The sequence below is a fragment of the Amblyomma americanum genome, chromosome 1 (genome assembly GCF_052857255.1).
Source record: "Amblyomma americanum isolate KBUSLIRL-KWMA chromosome 1, ASM5285725v1, whole genome shotgun sequence".
Taxonomy (NCBI): domain Eukaryota; kingdom Metazoa; phylum Arthropoda; class Arachnida; order Ixodida; family Ixodidae; genus Amblyomma; species Amblyomma americanum.
The window spans coordinates 351,973,452-351,992,497 of NC_135497.1; the positions used below are offsets into that span (position 1 = coordinate 351,973,452).

Consider the following 19,046-nt stretch of genomic DNA (forward strand, 5'->3'; position numbering starts at 1 on the left):
CAAAAGTAGGTCTCCATACAAAATTCATGATAAAATGTTTCTTTTCTTTTTGGCCTCCAAAATTTTTTTGGACAACTTATATGAGTTGTATTTTTTATCATGTGTCAAGACAATGCCTGCACAAGGTTTTTGTTTTTTGTAGTTTGTTTTTTAGCTCAAAATGCTTCATTTCGGAACTTTTTTTAAAAAGTCCACACAACATTTATGAGCTATATAAAACTTTTCATTGCCTCGCCAAAACATGTACTACATGGAGAAATTGTTTACACTAAAATTAAACTGAATAACTTTCACAAAAAAAATTCCAAAGTTGCGAAAAACTGCATTGTGCTGTGTATCCAGACAAAAATATGCTGTAGTGCTCAATGCAACAGTGCAAAATCAATTCCTCAGTCAATCATCGATGCAAAGTGCTGAAAACACACAGTGAACAGGTGGTCTGTGAGATTATTGGGGCAGCTAGGATTATTCAGACTACGAGAACAATGCGTCAGCACACCGTCCCTACTGCTAACAAAAAAAGAACTTGAGCTGTCAAACGTGCAATGATTTTCACGACTGTGCAGGAGTGCGTGTGCCACACAGTGTGCAAGCCACGTGTCCTTGGAACATGTGGCGACTTTATGGAAGGGTATATGAAGTTCTGTATTTCTCAAAACAAACATTGCAAGTCAGCGCTTGTTGTGTCACCTTCTCATCTCGTGCACCCGTCTGTGTTCTGCGCTGTTACTTGGGAAATGCTTTGGTGTGCTGTTTTTATAAAAGCCATGCTCTGCGAGGTGCGAGGACAGAATCAGGTGGCTCGAGGGGGCATCCACAAATGCGAATATGATCATGCCTCGGGAGACCAGAGTCTTACCTTACGAAGGCCACATCACGACACCTTATCAGCTTCTCACATGAGCAGATGCTGCACAAAGGAGACCCTCTGGGTTCCGGAAAGTGCAGTTCAGAAAAAAAAAGTCCAACTCGATCACAGCTTTGGAATGGCTGGCTGTTCTGGTTAAAGGTATATGTGCATTGCACTGTTTTAAACATGCATCTCTCAGTACTGTTCTTGTTTAACTCATCATTCTCAGAAACAGAGGGCATAGTGTACTTGATCCCCGTGAATTGTGGCTATGTTTACAATGGTAAAACTGGCAGGTGTGCCAATGAGAGGTTAAAAAAGCGCCATTATGATGTGAACAAAGCTGTGAGGGAGAATTTGATGATTCACTGTCGTGATTACGATCATTTGCCAGATCCTGAGAGCTGTGTGCTGGAATTCATGCGCTGTATTGTGCTAGACAGACACAGAGAAAAGTTGATGTGTGAGATAATCAAGGCTACGAAAATTTTAAAATAACCACAATCATTGTGGTAGCGCACCTTTTGTGTCACTCACACTCACTAAGAAAGAGTTCGTGTGGTTAAATGCCCCATAATCAATTTTTGTTTTGTTTTCAACGCGTCCAGTGTGAATATGTAAGGCATACCTTGTTCATTGTTTTTTTTTTTGGGGGGGGGGGGGGGGCGCAATGTATATATTTGACGTGGTTTGCAGTAAACCTTCTTGAAAGACAGCGTTTGTGCCATCGTATTGTTTCGTCATCCTTGTCTGTGCTATATTGTCATGATTACTTGACCTCCAGCTACCAAATTAAAAATGACATATTTGATGCCACCAACACACTGAAATGGTGATTTCGGGGCAAAATGCGGCAGAACCGCATATCCAATGGCCACCATTTTGCTCTTGTTTGAAAACTGCCGCTCTTCCCTACATTTAAGCATTAATTAGTATGGGGAAGTTCTCTAGGAATATCTGCATTCTGCCATTTTCTGCGGCCTCTACAAGGGCCTCTAAAGTGCCTGGCATGCGCATCTCAAATGCAGTTTTTTCCACTTCGTGTTTTTGCCAACTTGATTACCCTTACAGATGCTTTCATTATGCTTTTGTGGTGCAATTTCAATTAAACTTATACTGTCGAGATCAGAAAGAACTGAACCATGGAGCTATGCTATATTTTTGTAGCTCGGTCGAACATATCAAATTTTAATGTCACCTAATTATATTTCGTAATTATGATGCTTTAACAAAATTGAACATTTCTGTATGATGTTGTACCTCAATAACAATACAAATAGCATAGCTTTGCATGGGTGAGGGAAAGTGTCTGAACAACCTGTAATAAATTACGTAATTAGGCTTCAGTTATTTTTCCATAATATGAAAACCGATTGAGATGTACTGAAACTAATTATATGTTCGAAAATAGAAGGAAGTATTACATATCCACAGCTAATTTCTTTACTTTATATCTTGTAATAAACATTTTCATTTTTAAGATCCACATCTTCCCTTTAGCCTCGAGATCGTTAACCAGCCTGCTAGACTGTATGGATCCTTGCTTTAAAAATTCACATTCTAAAATGTCCTTTTTTGTCCTAGGTATTTCTTGAAGACGGCACAGAAGTTGATGAGGAAAGCTTTAAGTACATTCAAGAAAACTTTGGTGGCAATTTGGGCTGCACATTCATACTTGGCTCCAGTGCTTTCACTTCAGATCGTTTCAATGCAGGTATGATGCTTTCAGTGCATGCAACACTCTGTCGCTATTCATAAGCACATGCACCACCTATCTTCTGGCCAAGGTAAATTTCAAGCCCTGGTACTCAGAGGATTCACAGATGAGGCTGACAACATAACATTTCTCGAGTGTGCATTGAAGTGTGTTGTTACACATTGCTTTGCATTCATTAGGCTGGTATGGCTTGTGATCCTGAAGCTGCACATGGGCTAAGAGAGATGCCTTAGTGCAGGGCTCCGAATTAATTTCAACCATATGGGATTCTTTAATATACAGGCACTGGCATCGCACAGAATGCGCACCTTTTGCATCAGTAGAGTTATGCGGCTCTATGGGTCTGACCTGACTAATATGCATTCTTATTATACCCTGATGTAGACAAAGGGCAGGCATGTTAATTATGAAGTAATTTAGATTTGCTATCAGTATAATTGATAACTTGAAGCAAGCATTAGCCTGAGCATCAAGTTTATTCTAGGCTAACGATGGGGTCAAGTGATCAACAGCATCTGTTTAGTGTGGTGGACTGTAGTGGTTTAACTGTATTTACCAAACTATGTGCACAAACAGTTCTGCTTTAATAATTTTTTTCTCATGACTGGTAAATCTTGAAGCAAGCAAACTGCATGCCAAGGATGCATTGTTGTAGCCACTACACCTAGTTATATTGAGTGAGAAGATCCGTGAGTTTTGATTAAGAGCCCTGCTACTGCACTATGACACCAGAGCTCCGATGTGATGGTTGTACAGTCATTGACAAAAGTTTGCAGGATGCAGATTGGCCGAAAAAAAAAAAAAAATTCTGCATTACCTCGCTAGAAAGTCAGCTATTCATTCCAGCAAATGGAGCACGCATATGTCATCATGCGTGTGTACTTTTCATTGCCGTGCTTTGCCTGGCTACACAGGAATACATTTATTGCCACGAATCTGCAACACACAGGCTTTTGTGTATGACTGTACATGTGAGCAAGCTGTGTAAGAAAACCAGAAAAATTATAACATAGTGCTATAGTTGCTATACTTTTCTCTGGACCAAGACGTCTCTCAGAGAAAAAATAAAGGTGAAAAAAAGGAAAGGCACTAGAGTTTGGCATACTGTCATCCCAAGCTTGATTGTATCCTTTTCTGTTTCGAAGAAAGGAAAGTGCTACAGAAATGAGTGGAAAGCAGGTTGAGTGTAACGAGAAATGCCAGTGTAGTCATAATCTGAAAAGAGAGCTGGAGCAATTTCTGCCAAGCAAAACTTGTACTATCACAATATTATTTTGGTGTGGCTGCTGTTATTAGCTTTTTTCAAATGACTGCACCTGCTTGACATAAGGCCAGAGTAAATTAAGCAAAGGCAGCTACAAAAAGCAAAGCTGCATCCTGCTCATATAATTGACTTCTGCTGCCCCTATGTTGGGCACAGCAAACCACATGTCCTTGCTAAAGCAGCTCATTGTAATTATTTAAAGGCGCCAAAAACACACACAAGAGAAGATAATGGGACGGAGTGCCACTCACAACTCTGTGAGTGGTCAAGGGTCAACGAGTTCAAAGGTTTGATTCCTGGCCATTGCAGCCAAATTTAAAAAGGGTAAAATAGAAAACCGCCAGTACACTGTGTGATGCCAGTACACATGAAAGTTCCCTAGGTGGTCAAATCATCTGAAGCTCCCCACCACAACATTTCTCATAAAGCATGGTCAATGACCTAGGCAGGCAAAGTAGAGCAGTGCATCTAAAAATAATATGCAGAAATGTGGTTAAGATTGGAGCTGTAAGGAATGCACCTACTTTGGACAGTTAGTGACTGCAGACCTGGATTATGAGAGTAAAATAACTAGGAGAATAAGAATGGGGTGGAGTGCACTTGGCAGGTACTCTCAGGTGATGAATGGCAGTTTACAAGCATTTCTGAGGGAAGTAACAGCCATATCTGTACTCTCCTACGGGGCAGAAGTGTGGAGGCTAACAAGTTTGGTGAACATAAATTCAGGGCAATTCAGTAAGCTATGGAAAAGAAACTGATAGCTGTAACATTCGGTGACAGAATGAAACAGGTGGTATTTGCCTACAACTGCTAAATAATTTATAACTGAATTTTTTCTCTAATGTGTTTCGGTTTCATTGACCGAACGAAGACTCTGACGTCAAGTGAGAAATCATTTTTGTCATTTCAGGTCTTGGAAGAAGCTGGATTAAATGTCGTAGTGAATTAAATCTACATATCTGCTGATTATGTTAGCTTTTCTAGTTGATCACGTGACCAAAACATCAACTTGATGTCACAGTCATCGTTCGGTCGATGAAGCCGAAACAGCATGGGAGAAGAAATTCAATTATAAATTATTTAGCTGTTGTAGGTTTAGTACCATCTGGTAATTCATGTATTCCATGTCTGATGCATCATTTGAAAAAGAAAACGCGTAATAAAATTAGTTGTCTATAGTCCTTAAAGGGTAGTGCTACAAGTGCTAGCATAACAGGAGACGAAGTCAGGAAGGCAGATGAAATTAGAAAGTTTTCAGGGTTAAAATGGCCGCAGATGGCACAAGACAGGGTTAATTGGAGGGATATGGAAGAGGTTTTTGTCCTGCAGTGGACATAGAATGATGGTGATGATGATGATACATCATGCTGAACTGACTATCCGACTTGATCAAAAATATGGGGCAGAGGTTTAAATGATTCTAAATGCTGTGCAATAAATTCCATCTTGCAATTTGTTCGGCTGCTGTAGGTACTGGTATTGTTACCACTCAACTCCTTTGCCAAGTATGATTGCATTTGAATGTTGTTTACAGAGGAGCCTTTAACGTCGTCCCCCCAGCTATCACTGGAAGCTTTTCACTCATTGACGATTCCATAGAACTCCCTGTCTCATGAAACTCTAACAGCCCTGAGTGCATCAAATCCACTTGAACGAAGTCAATATCAAGAAGTAGTAAGACTAATAGCAACAGCAATGTGCAAAGCGGCCTCAAGGCCAACTGCAAAGCAAATCCGGTCAGTGGCCAATCGTGTCGGCCAGAAATATTCGTCAGCACTCTGTGACGCACTGTCCACCTCTTCAGGGGGTAAAACGTTTCATGGACTTGCTTACAAAATTAAGTGCCGAATTGAAAACGCAAGGCGCGGATGTAAGCGCCTTTCTGAGGAATTGTGCGGAGGGCCTCTGAAGAGGGCAACAGCAAGGACAACTTATGGCTGCACAGAATGGCAGCCACCAGTCACTGCCATAGACTTCAATGATTGTGAGGAAGCAAAAAAAAATGCTTCTTGCTGAAAGCTCTAGAGGAGCAAAACATTCCTCTGCAAGAAGAACTCTTGATGCGTGCTTATGCAGCAATTCGAGCGACCATCAACACTAAGGGCAAGCGAGCTTGTGATGTACAGAAAGAGTGGCCCTTGCTGTTCACGCAACGGCACTTCCTGGCCCATTTTAGAAGGCATGTATGCAACTGTATTTGCAAGCTGCATGTCAGTAAATTGAACTGTTGTTTGAGGTTTCAGGAAAAGTAACTGTTGCTGAGTGTGTGTTAAAGTAATGCTGGATGCCGAATGTGCAGGGTAAGCCACGTATTGGATTAGGGCACTTCTACTACCAGATGCAATGTCAAAGAATAACTTCCAACAATTAGTGCAATAACTTTTTAAGTAATAAGGAATCCATAAATTACAGGCTGTGAGCATTCATTATCATGTCTGAAAAGTGAACAAAATTAAAAAATTGGGTTAAAATTTTACTTAATTTGAAACTCGGTGCAGCAGTAGTTAATATAGTCGGGAGTAGACTGCACCTATGGGTAACGGAGTGGATTCCAAGAGAAGACAAGCATAGCAGGGGGCGCAGAAAGTTAGGTGGGCGGATGAGAAGTTTGCCGGGTACGGTGGTCACAGTTGACAAAGGACAAGGTTAAATGTAGAGACATGGGAGAGGCCTTTGCCCTGCAGTGGGTGTAGTCAGGCTGATGATGATGATGACTGCACCTGGTGCAGTTGCCTTTGTAAGTCTGTCGTGCTGCCTTCTGAGAGCCTTACCTTGCAGTACAAGATCAACAATTTTTGCAGTCCATTTATTCTTGTTGTTGATAGTATGTCGCAGTAGGCATGAGGTATTAGTGTGGTCATGCATATAAGTGTATACCAGATATTTCAGGGAAGCCCGCATGTTAACTAGTTAGGTGCATAACTAAGTTCTGATAAAACTCTCACAGTTAGCACCTGGTTGCAATTAGAGATTTCTAGCTGGTCATTACTGATAGCCATGTCAATTTTTAGAATTTTGAGACACGATTACCTTTGGCGCTGTGACATGGAAAGTTTGGCTATTTCGAATATATAGTTACGTGCACAAGAGGGATTGGTTTGTCTGCATGCATTTCAAAAGTGCTTGTATCTTGGCATGATCTAGCTAAAATTTGCTGGGCCACAAAATCTAGAGTAATCGTGTTTTCGAAATTCAAACACTGATATGGCTCTTAATTACTAATGACCGGCTACAATTTTTAATTACTGCCAGTTGCCTGACTGCGATAGTTATGAATTTAATTATCAGAAATTATTTAACCAACTTACTAGCAGACTTTATTCACCTGTTTGCATTTCCCGCTTACACTGGTATTATTCTGCCGCAGAAACAGTCTTCATAACTCAAAAAGCCGATTTTTAAAAATTAGTGGCAGGCTTCCCTGAAACACATTGCATATGACCATCAATTTCGCACCAAGATGGCAGGGCCAAAAAATGAAGGGGTAATGCATGACACAAAGAAGAGAGGGCATACCCTGTAGATGTTGATAAATTGGTCAGCACTGGATCGTTAGGTTGAAAAGGGTGAAAGTCTTGTGCAAGCACACAAATTGCCTTTCGCTCACTGTTATGGTTGTTTTCAGCGATGTCAAGAAGGCTTTACAGCTAAACATCTTTTTTTTTTAGGCTAACGGACACGCAGCTGGAAGGATTATTTGTCAATCAAGAAATTGCAGACCTCGAGGTCTTGTATGCATTCCTGCGGCACAGCCTGAAGGGAGACGAGGCACTTCAATGGCTCCTTATGACAGACAGGGCAGGACATGGGCCGTCCAAAAGCTCTGCTCAGTGGGGTGTTCCCATTGCTGTGCATTTTCTTCAAGGAAAAGACAGAGTTCCTATTTAGTGTTTTTTAGGTGAGATTATTGCGGGGATGGATATTTGGTAGCCTCTCAGCATTAGCATAATTTCTGCTTTATGACCGTAGATGAAACTTTCACATATCTCTGTAAAATTCTAGAGCACTTGCTCCATCATTTGAGTTCACAGAAATTGTAGCCAGTGGCAACGAAAAATTAACAATTAACATGCGTCATTGTTCCAGTAGAATTTTATGGGCACCACCTCAAAGTTTACCAAAGTGCAAAAAGCTGTGAACTTTCCTTTTTGTAGTCCTGCTGCTGCAATTAGCCAGGTGTTCATTATTCCTGTGATTCTTCAGCACACTTGTTACCTGTGTGCCCTTGTGTTGAACATGCAGTTTCCTTATATTCATCTGCTTATGATAATGGCTTCTTACCTCCACAGACATCAACCTGTGTTTCTGAACTGATTAGTGACCTGCCTCCTACACCAATGGTGGTTGTACTTGGTAAGATTTTAATAATTTTCTGAATGCTTTGAGCAGAGTATAACCTTCTAAAAAGCATGGAAGTATGAAACCTCATTGATCACAAAGAATTAGAGCGTGGTAACGAAGGAGGTTGTTGTGAATTACCCTGTATGTCAGACTCAATGCAGCTTCAAGAATTCGATGAGGCATGCCAAGCAAGCTAAATTAACCATCCTCATGCCACAGTCTTCTCTTTGAGATTGTACCTGGCAGCATAACCCGCTGCTAGAACCTTGTTAGTGTAGCTATAAAATTCAGGTTTGTGGCCTATAATATTAACTTGAGAATATCGCATGCATTGCCATTCATCCATCTGCTCTTGTCCGTTGCTTTATAAATACCTTCAGTGTCTAGCATTTGCATCTACATAGAGGTGCCGTCATATTTTTTTTGTGAGCTGTGCTGACATGACCAGCTATGTGAGAAAGATTTGTATGCCTCATGTTCGTATTATCATGCTAAAAATTATTCTTCTGAGCTGTAGCATTAAAAAAAACGAATTGCTCCACAATTGCTAATATTTAATCCGAACTCAGTTTTTGATGCAGTCGTTGATAATTTTCTTTTCAGGCACAAGCATCTTTGACTGTGATTGTACGTGCATTGTGACACTCGATGGAGCAAAGTGCTTTGAAGGACTGAGCTTTCTGGCCGCCATGGAGACCCTGTATGCTGCGTACTTTTGTCTCAACATGAAATACAATCAAGAAGTGCAAGCCACATTGGAATTCATTCAGAGGTAACCACATAAATTTTTCTCTTGTGTATAGACAAGTTTTTATCATATCTATCTCTTTATGACTGTTGCAGTATATACTCAGTAAGACGTGAGGAAAAAAATAGCATGTAAACTGCATATGCCTGGCATCCCTCCTGCAGCATCTCGACATTGTTCCGATTCAATGTGCACGTGCATTTTGTGCATAGTTTGACAACCTTAATAACACGAACTGATGGGCGAGTTGGTCTAACACTATGGTGAAACAGTGCAGTGGCACACGGACAAAAAAAGAAAGTAACTACTAATCTTCACTAGGTGGCTGGATGGCACATTCTCTCATATGAGCTGAGCATACGTGAAGCCACTGGAAGTTGGATGGCTTGTGTCAGAAGACGGAAGGCTGCTGTGCTTTTCAGTGAATGCAACCACAGCTTTCATCCTTTCGTACATAGTTTTTATGCCACTCTCTGGTGGCAACTGCTGTTGTATCACAGAAATAAGAAATATGAACACGAGAAATGTGAGCATCGCTTGTCATACCTTCCAGTTTCAGGGAAATCCAGGAAAATATCCATGCAGATGCTGCGGTAAAGAGGTGCTTGCATAGCACTCTGCGTTCTTTTCTTCAGAGTGCAATGGAGTACTAGTAGAATGACAATGAGGCTAACGTCATCTTATAACTGAATTTTCGCATAGCAGAGAATAGGCGAACCATGACAGAAACCAGGGCACCCGTCCTTTGAACAGCCGCTCGATTTTAAATACTTCAAATATACAGCGCTAGAAGTTGCAAACAGCCGATGTCTCCTGACATCGATGGTGGATGAAAATGTTTATTGCTTTAAGCGTTCATTTAGCTACCGGACATGCCTATAGCACAGCCAAGTTTATCTAGCGGCACCTACCTGAAGCACGCAAAATAGTTTTTGGGCTAGTCATGAGCTAAAGGAACGACTTGTGAGAACGATGAATATTTACGGCAGCATGTGCCATTTTAGATATGTGCAGCGCGAGAGAAATGGCCAACAGGAGAGAGTGGTAGAGGACATGCACTGCTTTAAGCCAACTGCACCAAGCCCCATGAATAAAAGCCCATTCAGGCATAGTACTTTTTCTGCTACAATACAAAGCAGTACTTGATACCCTCGTGTACCAGGACACCACTGACGTCACATTGGGTACTAGGTACATCCTTTGTCGGCTTCGCTCAAAAGAATACAACTTGGCAAAGTGGTTGGCTAGCTGCGGAAATTTTCCACTTACTACATGACAATAAAAATCAACGTTTGCAACCTGGTAACTGCAACATAATATGCAGTATCACGCAAATTAGAACTTGAATACTAAGCAAAACTTCATGCTGGGCTTTGTGGTGCATATTATTAGACGGGTATTTTGTAGTGCAACAGGACGACACAGAGCCTAGGAGACAAGGCTAGTCTTCTTGCATAGTTGATGGTGCAACAACCACGCATTGTTGTGAAAAAAGGCAAAAATGACGGAAAGACTATATGTGTAATGAATGATGCGAAACGGAAACCTCAGAACTTTGCTGATGTCTCATTCAGTGTACTGTGAAAGGCTGGCTTCTGGGACAAGCCCATTCACTTACAGTGACTTCATGCTCAGGCATCTTTTGCATCATTCAGCCCCTTAGTGGAGACCAGTGGATGTAACGCACTGATTCGCTAATGTACAGGAGTGCTATGCCCTTTCTTTGCTTTGTTTGCATGCCATTGCAATGTTTCACCATTGTGTTAAGACAACCTGCCAGGCAATGTGGTTTAATTACAGAATAATGTCAAGTTGGCTGCACCTTATTCGGAGTCTTTTCTGTAGCCCTACATCAACTTTTTGCAAAGAAAATGTGTGCAGGATTTTCATTTCGCATTTTCCAAGCTGTCATTTGCTGTGCTTGAGGTCACAATAAAATTTAAGAACGCGTTGCTTTCCATTTATGTTGAAAGAGTAATGTGGTGCATTGGAAATAACGTTCCATACTGCAATTTAATAACGTAAGTCGAAGTGCTACATCTAAGGTGAAATTTCAGGCTCGTGTCATCTACTTGAAACGTATATTCTGCTGGTGTGAATGCTACGGGATAGCCAACTCTTGAAGCTGCATAATAATGTCTAAATGTTCAGTATAATATTGAAGTGCGTACTTTTGTAATACGCATCTCTATGTTTAGCTATCAGATTACATGATTTGTGCTACCATTTTCAGGATGAAATGCATAAAGACAATGGACTGGTAAAACAAACTGAAGTTTATGTAGGAAGGTGTAATGGGCAAATGCCTTGACTTCGGTACTAAAAAAACTATACCCTCTATAGGTGTCTTGTTTGCGAAGAATGCTTCTTCTATTAACTAAAAGAATAAGGAAACAGTTACTCACCTGCACTTGAGCACCCTGGTTATGATTAACGTCATCGTTAGCTAGATTTTCAAGCTCAACACAAGTGTTCGGAGGTACATTTCGCTGTCAGTCTGGATGCTTAACTGTCTGTAATCATCCTCAAGATGTCTTTTCTGTTCTTTGAAACAAGTATAACACGACTTTCGTAAATGAAAGAAATGCTTCACAGTTGTGATTTTTTCTGTAAGAATCAAACATCTGTCATTTCCTTATGTTGGTGTCTCAAGTTCAAGGAACATGGCAAAGAAAGGAAAAGTAAATGCGTGGGAATGTGTGCCCCAGCATAGCTATCACAGGCTTATTCCAATAATTGACAAAAAAATACCAAAGGTACCAAAGGCCAATAATATACCAAAGCAAAAAAATACCAAAAGCCAAAAAAAAGCCGAAGGTATAAAACCCTGTCCACTATGTTTTTGTATGCTAATTGAAAATATGCCATTCAATTTAATTATGTTATGTAATATGTAAGATTTTGGAGAGAAATTGTAAGAAATTTTGCTGGAGGAAACTTGATAAAAGGCATGCCATTCATTTGTAGTGACGTCATGGAATGCAATAAGGGTAAAATTATCATCTTACTTATCATAGAAATTAAGTTGTTGGTGTTTGAAGTTGCCACTTCAGAAACGGGAAGGCAAGCGTGTACATATTCTTGTTTTTAAAATGGCAACACAAGAACCTTATAACTCAAGTTATATGATAGGCAGGATAATTTTACCTTTCGTTGATGTCAAGACAAAAATAATAGCATGCGTTTCAGCAAATTTTCTGCAGCAAAATTTCTTAGTTTCTCTCCAAAATCTTACTTAACATATAAGTGCACAAGCACTAGATGTCTATAAAATTCCATGACATATTTGGAATCGCCGCATAGAAACACGTTCCATGGAATTTTCATAGTTGTGACTATGATTGCAAATTTTTTTTCTAAGACCAGCTTCCCTGCTTACATGGGTTGCATGTGACATCACAGATGCCATGATTGAGTCCAAGGCGTAGCTTCTGCAGTGCAGGTCAGAGCAGGCGGTAACACGTGGATTTAAAAATGCTCAGGTTTCCACAGTGACTGTTTTCAAACATGGAGCTGCTATGATGGTGCAACACATGTACAGTGATTTATAACTAGGAATCAGTGATTATACTGCAGTTCACTCCTCACATGTCGAGGCCATTGTTTGGTTCATGAAGTATAAATAGCATCAAGAAAAAATACGATTATAAATAATTTAGCTGCAATAGGGAAATACTACAAGGTAATTCATATATACTAATGCCTAATACATGATTTGAAAAAAGAAAACATGCAAGCAATATTTTGGTATCTGCTGTTCTTGAATTCATGTTGGGCATGGCTTATGTAAGCCTGCAGTTTAGCAAGGCAGCTAGGAAAGAATATTTATTTTCATATTCTTACCGCCCTTGAGCCGGCCCTCCTCGAGAGATGAGTTGTAATTTAATGTGCTGTAGTTGCAAAGTAAGTCTTGGGAAAGGTGCTAGTTTTTTTCTATTCTCCACACCCAGCAAGAGTTGTGCTAAAAGACAACATGCACACATGTGCGCTCAGCCTGTCTGCTTATTGTGTATCGTGCTTTAGGGCAGTTCTTCATGGCCTTCCTGAAATCTTGAAGGCCAGCATTTATGTGACTATGGCTCAGTTAATAACTTTCTTAAGCTACATTAATCATTTGGCTCAGTATTAAAATCTGAGCTCAACTGCATTGCCTAGTCATGTATAAGATCCCTAGTTTTTGAAAAAAAACCCCGCTGATTTTAGCATTTCTGTGCAATGGTGTGCTAGCAGCCACATTAACTTTTTTGGACGATATTGTGCCTTCAGTAATCAGTACGATGACGTAACGATAGGAATGCTATTTTTTGTCACGTGACTTATCATGAAGGGTACAACCTGGCAATGAAAAAAGTTCAGCTGATGCCTTGATATATTTGCTACCGTTCTGCTCATGCAAACTAGCACAAGTGCTGCGGCTCTTGCAGCAATGCTCTCACACTCTTGTATGAGGTTTACAGCACGGGCACCTGCCAAAAGCAGTACTACCATATATGCGCAAATGCAGCACGAGTTTATTTTTAAAATCATATGCTTCAGAAAGCACCTCACGTTATATTGGATCCAAGGTATGAATACAGAGCAATTTTTTTTCTAACTTTTTTACGCCCATAGCGAGCTCACCCAACAGACTATTGAGCTGCGAGAGTAAGCCAACTTTTTGGTGGCCAGGAATGTGGAAAGGAAACCGTGCAGACTACTGAGAAAGAATAGAAGGCACTGAAAGAGCCTTGAGTAGTAGGGAAGGAAAAAAATTGCTAACAAGCACAGAACTGTGCCGCATGGACCATGAAGCAGTGAGAAAAGGAAGCGATGGCATGCGAGCTGTTGCTGTAAGGCCGCGGAGAGTATTGCAGATTCTTCATATGGAATTCACAGAATTCAAAACTTTTTCTTAAAATTAGAAGCTTAGGCATGTGGCAGCAACAGCATGCACAAGGCATATTTCTGGCACCAGAAATTTGCTATGTAAAGCATGCTAAATCAGAATGCAGTGAGTAACTGCAGTATTGCTATTACTGTTGCCTGCCTAATGCTGGAGGCATTTGCTTTCTTGGCATCACAGCATCTCTTCCTCTGTGTTTTGTGATACGTGGTTCTTCTTGAAAAGCTAGTATAACCATGTAAATGATGTTAACATGAACCCTTATTTCCACAGAAGTGGCACAAAGAGCAAAGGCGGATCTACATTTAGACTAGCCCTATAATTCTGCACGTCTTAATTCGGATGATCTAGCTTCTTAATATGTCTTGTTCTTTTCAGGCAACTAGTGGGCATGAACCCAGAGGAAGGGAGCCAGCAGTTGAACCGGAGGATCACCTCAGTCCACCCAAAACTGCACAGCGCCCTTCAGCAGCTTGACAAATTAAAAAAAAAGTGGCAAGATTGCATGTCTCGGATTTAGTGTGTTTGTGAACATTGATCTTTCATTTTGGATTTATTGCGTAGCTCAGATTACGAATTCTGATATTGGAAGTTAGATATTGGAAATTAGATTCGATTTGCAAGTACATGCATAATGTATATCATTTGATGTGTAGCTTGTTTTTGCTATTTTTGTACCTTTTTGTGTTCTTAATTAAAACTGTTTCAAACTAATTCACTTCTATGCAATTTTATCACTTCCTAGATTGTGTTTGAAGGAGGTGAAAAATACCACACGCAAGCTATTTACTTTCAAAGTGTGTTCATTTTGATACGTAATCTGTGTGCAGAAAAATTTGTTTGCATGCTACACACATGACGCATTTACCATGCATAGCATGCCTCTTACCTGAACGTGGGCCTGGCTCCGATCAGAAAATACAGGAGTGTAATATTGCGTATCATGTGCCATCAAGCATTAAACAGCATGTGTTCAGTCAGCTTTCAGAGATGAACATGGGCTGCTCAAATGCTACGGGACATGCGTATGTTAGCATCTTTGCAGTGGAATGTACAGTGCAGCATGAGAGCAGAACGTGATATGTAGTCGTATAACACAGATCCTGTCATGTTAACTTGGTTACAGCATGCATGCTATACGTTGTTGTGATGGTTGGTGTTATGTTGACATAATAACAGCACATACACCGTGGCATACAGGACATTTGACATCATCACAGGGTACGTAGCTTGTGTGCGCTAACCTTGTTTCCGCAAAATGCACCGCACCACTTTACCACGGGTGTGTGCACAACGGAGTGGTGCAGCACATGTTGCGGCAACAAAGTTAGCGGCCACATGTCCTGTATTTATGCGGGATTTTTTCTTACAGTGTAGGTATACAAAGCTTGTACAGTCATTATATAAGGCTATTAAAATCTCCAGCTCCCAGGCTACCACTTCTGGGTATTCTCCTCCTCCCACGGCGAAAGGTCAGACGACGGAGGCAGCGCGCGGCGGCGACAACGGCTACAGCAGCAGCGGCCACCTGCGCTCCGCGTGACGTCACTCGGTTTCACGGTCAGACGATGGAGTCAGCGCACGGTGGCTACGACGGCTGCGGGAGCAGCGACCACCTGCGCTCCGCGTGATGTCACTCGGCTTCGCGCATGCGCAGCTGTGGAAAATCTGTAGTGTGGCTCACGCGAAGCCCGGTGCTAATGAGCCTAGTGAAGCTTTTCGCTTCAAAATATGGGGAACTGCGGTCCGCGCATTAAACCACCAGTAGAGAAGGCGCGATTTTGTAGGCTCCTCCACGTAGGTGGAGCGTGAGGCCTCATGGTGCTCTCAGAGAATGGCCTTTTGTCCAGCCGAGCCGGGGCACGGAGCGGAGAGGATGTACTACTCCGCCGTCACAGAGAGCGGCAGTGAAGGTGTTCAATGGTTTCTTCGCACTCGCGCCAGTCGGTTTAGCCGCCAGTAATACATGCCTGCAGTAAATGGCTTGAGCGCGAACATGAAGAAAGGACCGAGCCGATGCCGAAACGATGGGACTTTCCTATTTGTGCGCCCCTTGCCTGGAGCTAGAGTCTGTTTAAATAGCACGTCGACAGGAAGTTTTAACGCGACAGCGTTAAGGCTCCCGCTGTGCAGAAAATCCGGCATCGTCGTCGTCGACGTTGTGACGAAAAATCCCCGGAGAAGCAACCTGGGTGGGCTACCTAGGTCACGTGACCTTGTGGCGTAATAACAAACTGCCTGCCGGATTGTCAGAAAACTGACCACCGTGGCGGACGGCAGTTAAATTAGTGACTGGTCCCGACAGGTTGCTCGGCAGGGCAACCTAGACCGCACAAGCCCCACCGGTGGCAGCGCCTGCCATCGCAGGGCAGTGGCGCATCGCTTAATCGCTGCACCACTGCGCCAGGAGGGGTACAGGGACTCCCAGGGATCTATGAATGTAAAGTCGAGAATGACCAATTCCGCACATATGGACACAATAACTCTAAGGCCACATTCTCACAGCCGGCCTCCTCTACGGCGCGGCGGCGACGGAGCCGAAAACCGTGGCAGCAACGGAGCGGCGCGGTGTTCTAATCGAAAGAGGCGCCGGAGACCGGCAAACCAGTTAGGGCGGGTGCTCGCTCCTCCCACGTGGGGAAAAAAAACGGCGGTGGCGGAGTCCGAAGGAGATGCCGAAGGTACGGTGAAATTCGTCTGCTTGCGCGTTGCTTTGCTTGACTATTATCGCAGAAGAAACATGCGATCTCGCAAGCGGTGGCAAAAGTTAGAAGTCAGTTGAATTACTTTGCGCAATTCCACATTTTTACAGCGAAACACCACGCGTACAGCACCAAAACATTTACGAATATAGCAAGGTACCATTAAAGCGCTGCGCGCACTGCAGTCACATTATTCTGGCCAATGTGAACGAAATCGAACATGTGTAGGGGGTAATGAACTATGTTATCAATACAGGAATGGTTTGTCAGGGCTTGCTAGATTGTTCTTTATACTAACGTTCGAGAATTAGGCTAGCAAAACAGTTTGGAGAATATTTTACCAGTATAGGCTAATTGAAGCAATGAGGCTCTAAGAGCTAGCAACAAGTAAACGGGGTTTCAACGCAGCTTTCATCGCAGGAAGCGGCTAAAAGCCGTCAGCTCGGCGGGTTGGTGGCGGCCTTCGGCACAGCGCTCGTGTCGTCGTGTTTAATTCTTCCGTCCTCGTGTTTTTGCGCGCTGTTTTACCATGGATAGTAGTAACCAACTTGCTCAGCTTTCCGTACTTCTTCCAATGTTATTCCTATGATACGCTTTTTTATTACTCCGTTGTTTTCATTTCGCGTTTCTTGATCCTCTTTACTGTCTGCATTGTTTTTATCTTAGTTTGTTTTTCTGCTCTTTATCTTATCTGCCCCGTCACCTCTATCCTCCTTTTTGTCTTCTTCACCTGAATGGTTGTTCTTTTCATCAGCCATCCCCTTCTCTTCGGTTTAAACCTGGTAACAGGCTTTCCGTTCCCCAGTTCGTTACCGTCCCGAACTTCCTCTGTTCGCCATAGTCCACGGGCCGTGTTTTTTTAAAAGTTTTTTTAAGTTAAGGTTCGTTCTTCGGGCTCCACAACAGGTGCCCCACCGTCCGAGGCGGTATAACAGACGAGATCAGGCAACACTTGACTGAAGGAGGACAAACTGAATCTTTATACAGGAATTCACATATTTACAACAGAATAAACGGCGAGTGATTACGTGGAACTGGCTGAGGGAAACTCTTCCCTCCTTGGCATCGCCGAAGATGCAAGGGATCGAAATCTAGCTCAGAACAATTTTCCAGGCTCCGGAGCCCGGTTTTGAAAGCTAGGAGCCTGTCCCTCATTTGGCACCACACAATCACAACACACCAACGCATGATTTGTATACAAACTGCATGGCATGTCTTGCAGGTTCCGCAAGGTTCAAACCCCTCCCCTTAAATACTCAGCACGATAAGAGCAACAAAATTGCTTTTAAAGAATGTCATTTCGGGAACGGGCCCTCGAAATGATTGACCCACTAGGTGTAACGTGCCACGCCCCATACAGTATTACTCAAACTCTCTCCCTTACCAAGTAAAAAAGAGAAACACACGAAAATACATCAAAGACACTCTCACCTGCTGCCGGCTTCCTGAGAACCCGTGACCTGGCGGCTCACAGCATTACGGCAATTATCGATCTCAACCGAGCCGCTACAGCCGCAAGTAACAAACTACTTGTCTTCGTGCCGACTGTTGACAGGCGTCCCCCCAAAATCTGGAAAGCGGCGCCAGCCTGTCGTTGCTGTCTCTGAACGTGCGTCAGAATCCCTTATGTAAGTACACCTACGTTTCATTAACCCGGCCAACTTCTCGAGAGCCGTTGGTATGCCCCGTCCTCGGGCTTCGGCACCGCCGCGGCCTAGTGGGTTGGGCGCCCGTCTCGGCTGCGGGAGGTGGTCGGTTCGAAACCCACCGCCGGACACCCACCGGTAAAAATGGGTACAAGCGTCCCCCGGCCTGGCTCCCGGCTTTCATTAGGGGTGTTCGCTTGGGAGAAGCTCCGTAAACCCCGCTGCGCCCCACGCGGGCGAACGAAGCCCCAGTGTCGGACAAGCTCTGTGTCACGGCCAACGTGGCTCGAACCTTCATCACCTGCAGCAGCAGTCATAAAAAAAAGGGCCACAAATGGGCTTCTACCGCATGAGGCAGATTTAACTTTGTTGACGGCGGAACTTATCGCTGATCCATCAGAGCAACTGTGGTCAAGACCCTTTTCTCAAGCATCTCGCCCAGAAGAGCCGAGCACCAGGCCGGGGGAAATGTTGTACGCATTAAAAACCGGCGGGTAACCGGCGGCACTGGGGATCGAACCCAGCACCTCCCGAATGCGAGGCGGATGCTCTACCACAATGCCACGCTTCGTGGCCGCAGTCGTGACTAGTGGTCTGGGCGTCCGCCTCGGCTGCGAGAGGTGGTTGGTTCGAAGCCCACAGCCGGACACCCACCGGTAAAAATGGGTACAAGCCACGCCCGGCCCGGCGCTCGGCTTCTTCAGGGGTGTGTGCTTGGAGGAGGCTCCGCAAACCCCGCTGCGCCCCTTCGGGGGCAAACCCAGTTTCGAACAACTCAACCTGCAAAGGTGGTTCGTGTTTCACTCCCACGTGAAGAGTTCGACTCGACTCGTACGCTCTAACCAGCGTCAGGTTCAAACACTATGGTCCCTTCGTCAGAAGCGATTCAGAGTATC

General features: G+C 43.2%; 1 protein-coding gene across 1 annotated transcript; it reads left to right on the forward strand.

The window, feature by feature from the left end:
* The first annotated feature begins 330 nt into the window (after nucleotides 1–330).
* On the forward strand, nucleotides 331–14,507 carry LOC144100445 (uncharacterized). Its single transcript, XM_077633403.1, has 5 exons — nucleotides 331–631; nucleotides 2,435–2,564; nucleotides 8,121–8,184; nucleotides 8,776–8,944; nucleotides 14,181–14,507. The coding sequence occupies exons 1-5, from the start codon at nucleotides 546–548 to the stop codon at nucleotides 14,320–14,322; spliced, it is 591 nt and encodes a 196-aa protein (XP_077489529.1). The 5' UTR covers nucleotides 331–545; the 3' UTR covers nucleotides 14,323–14,507.
* Nucleotides 14,508–19,046: the final 4,539 nt, after the last annotated feature.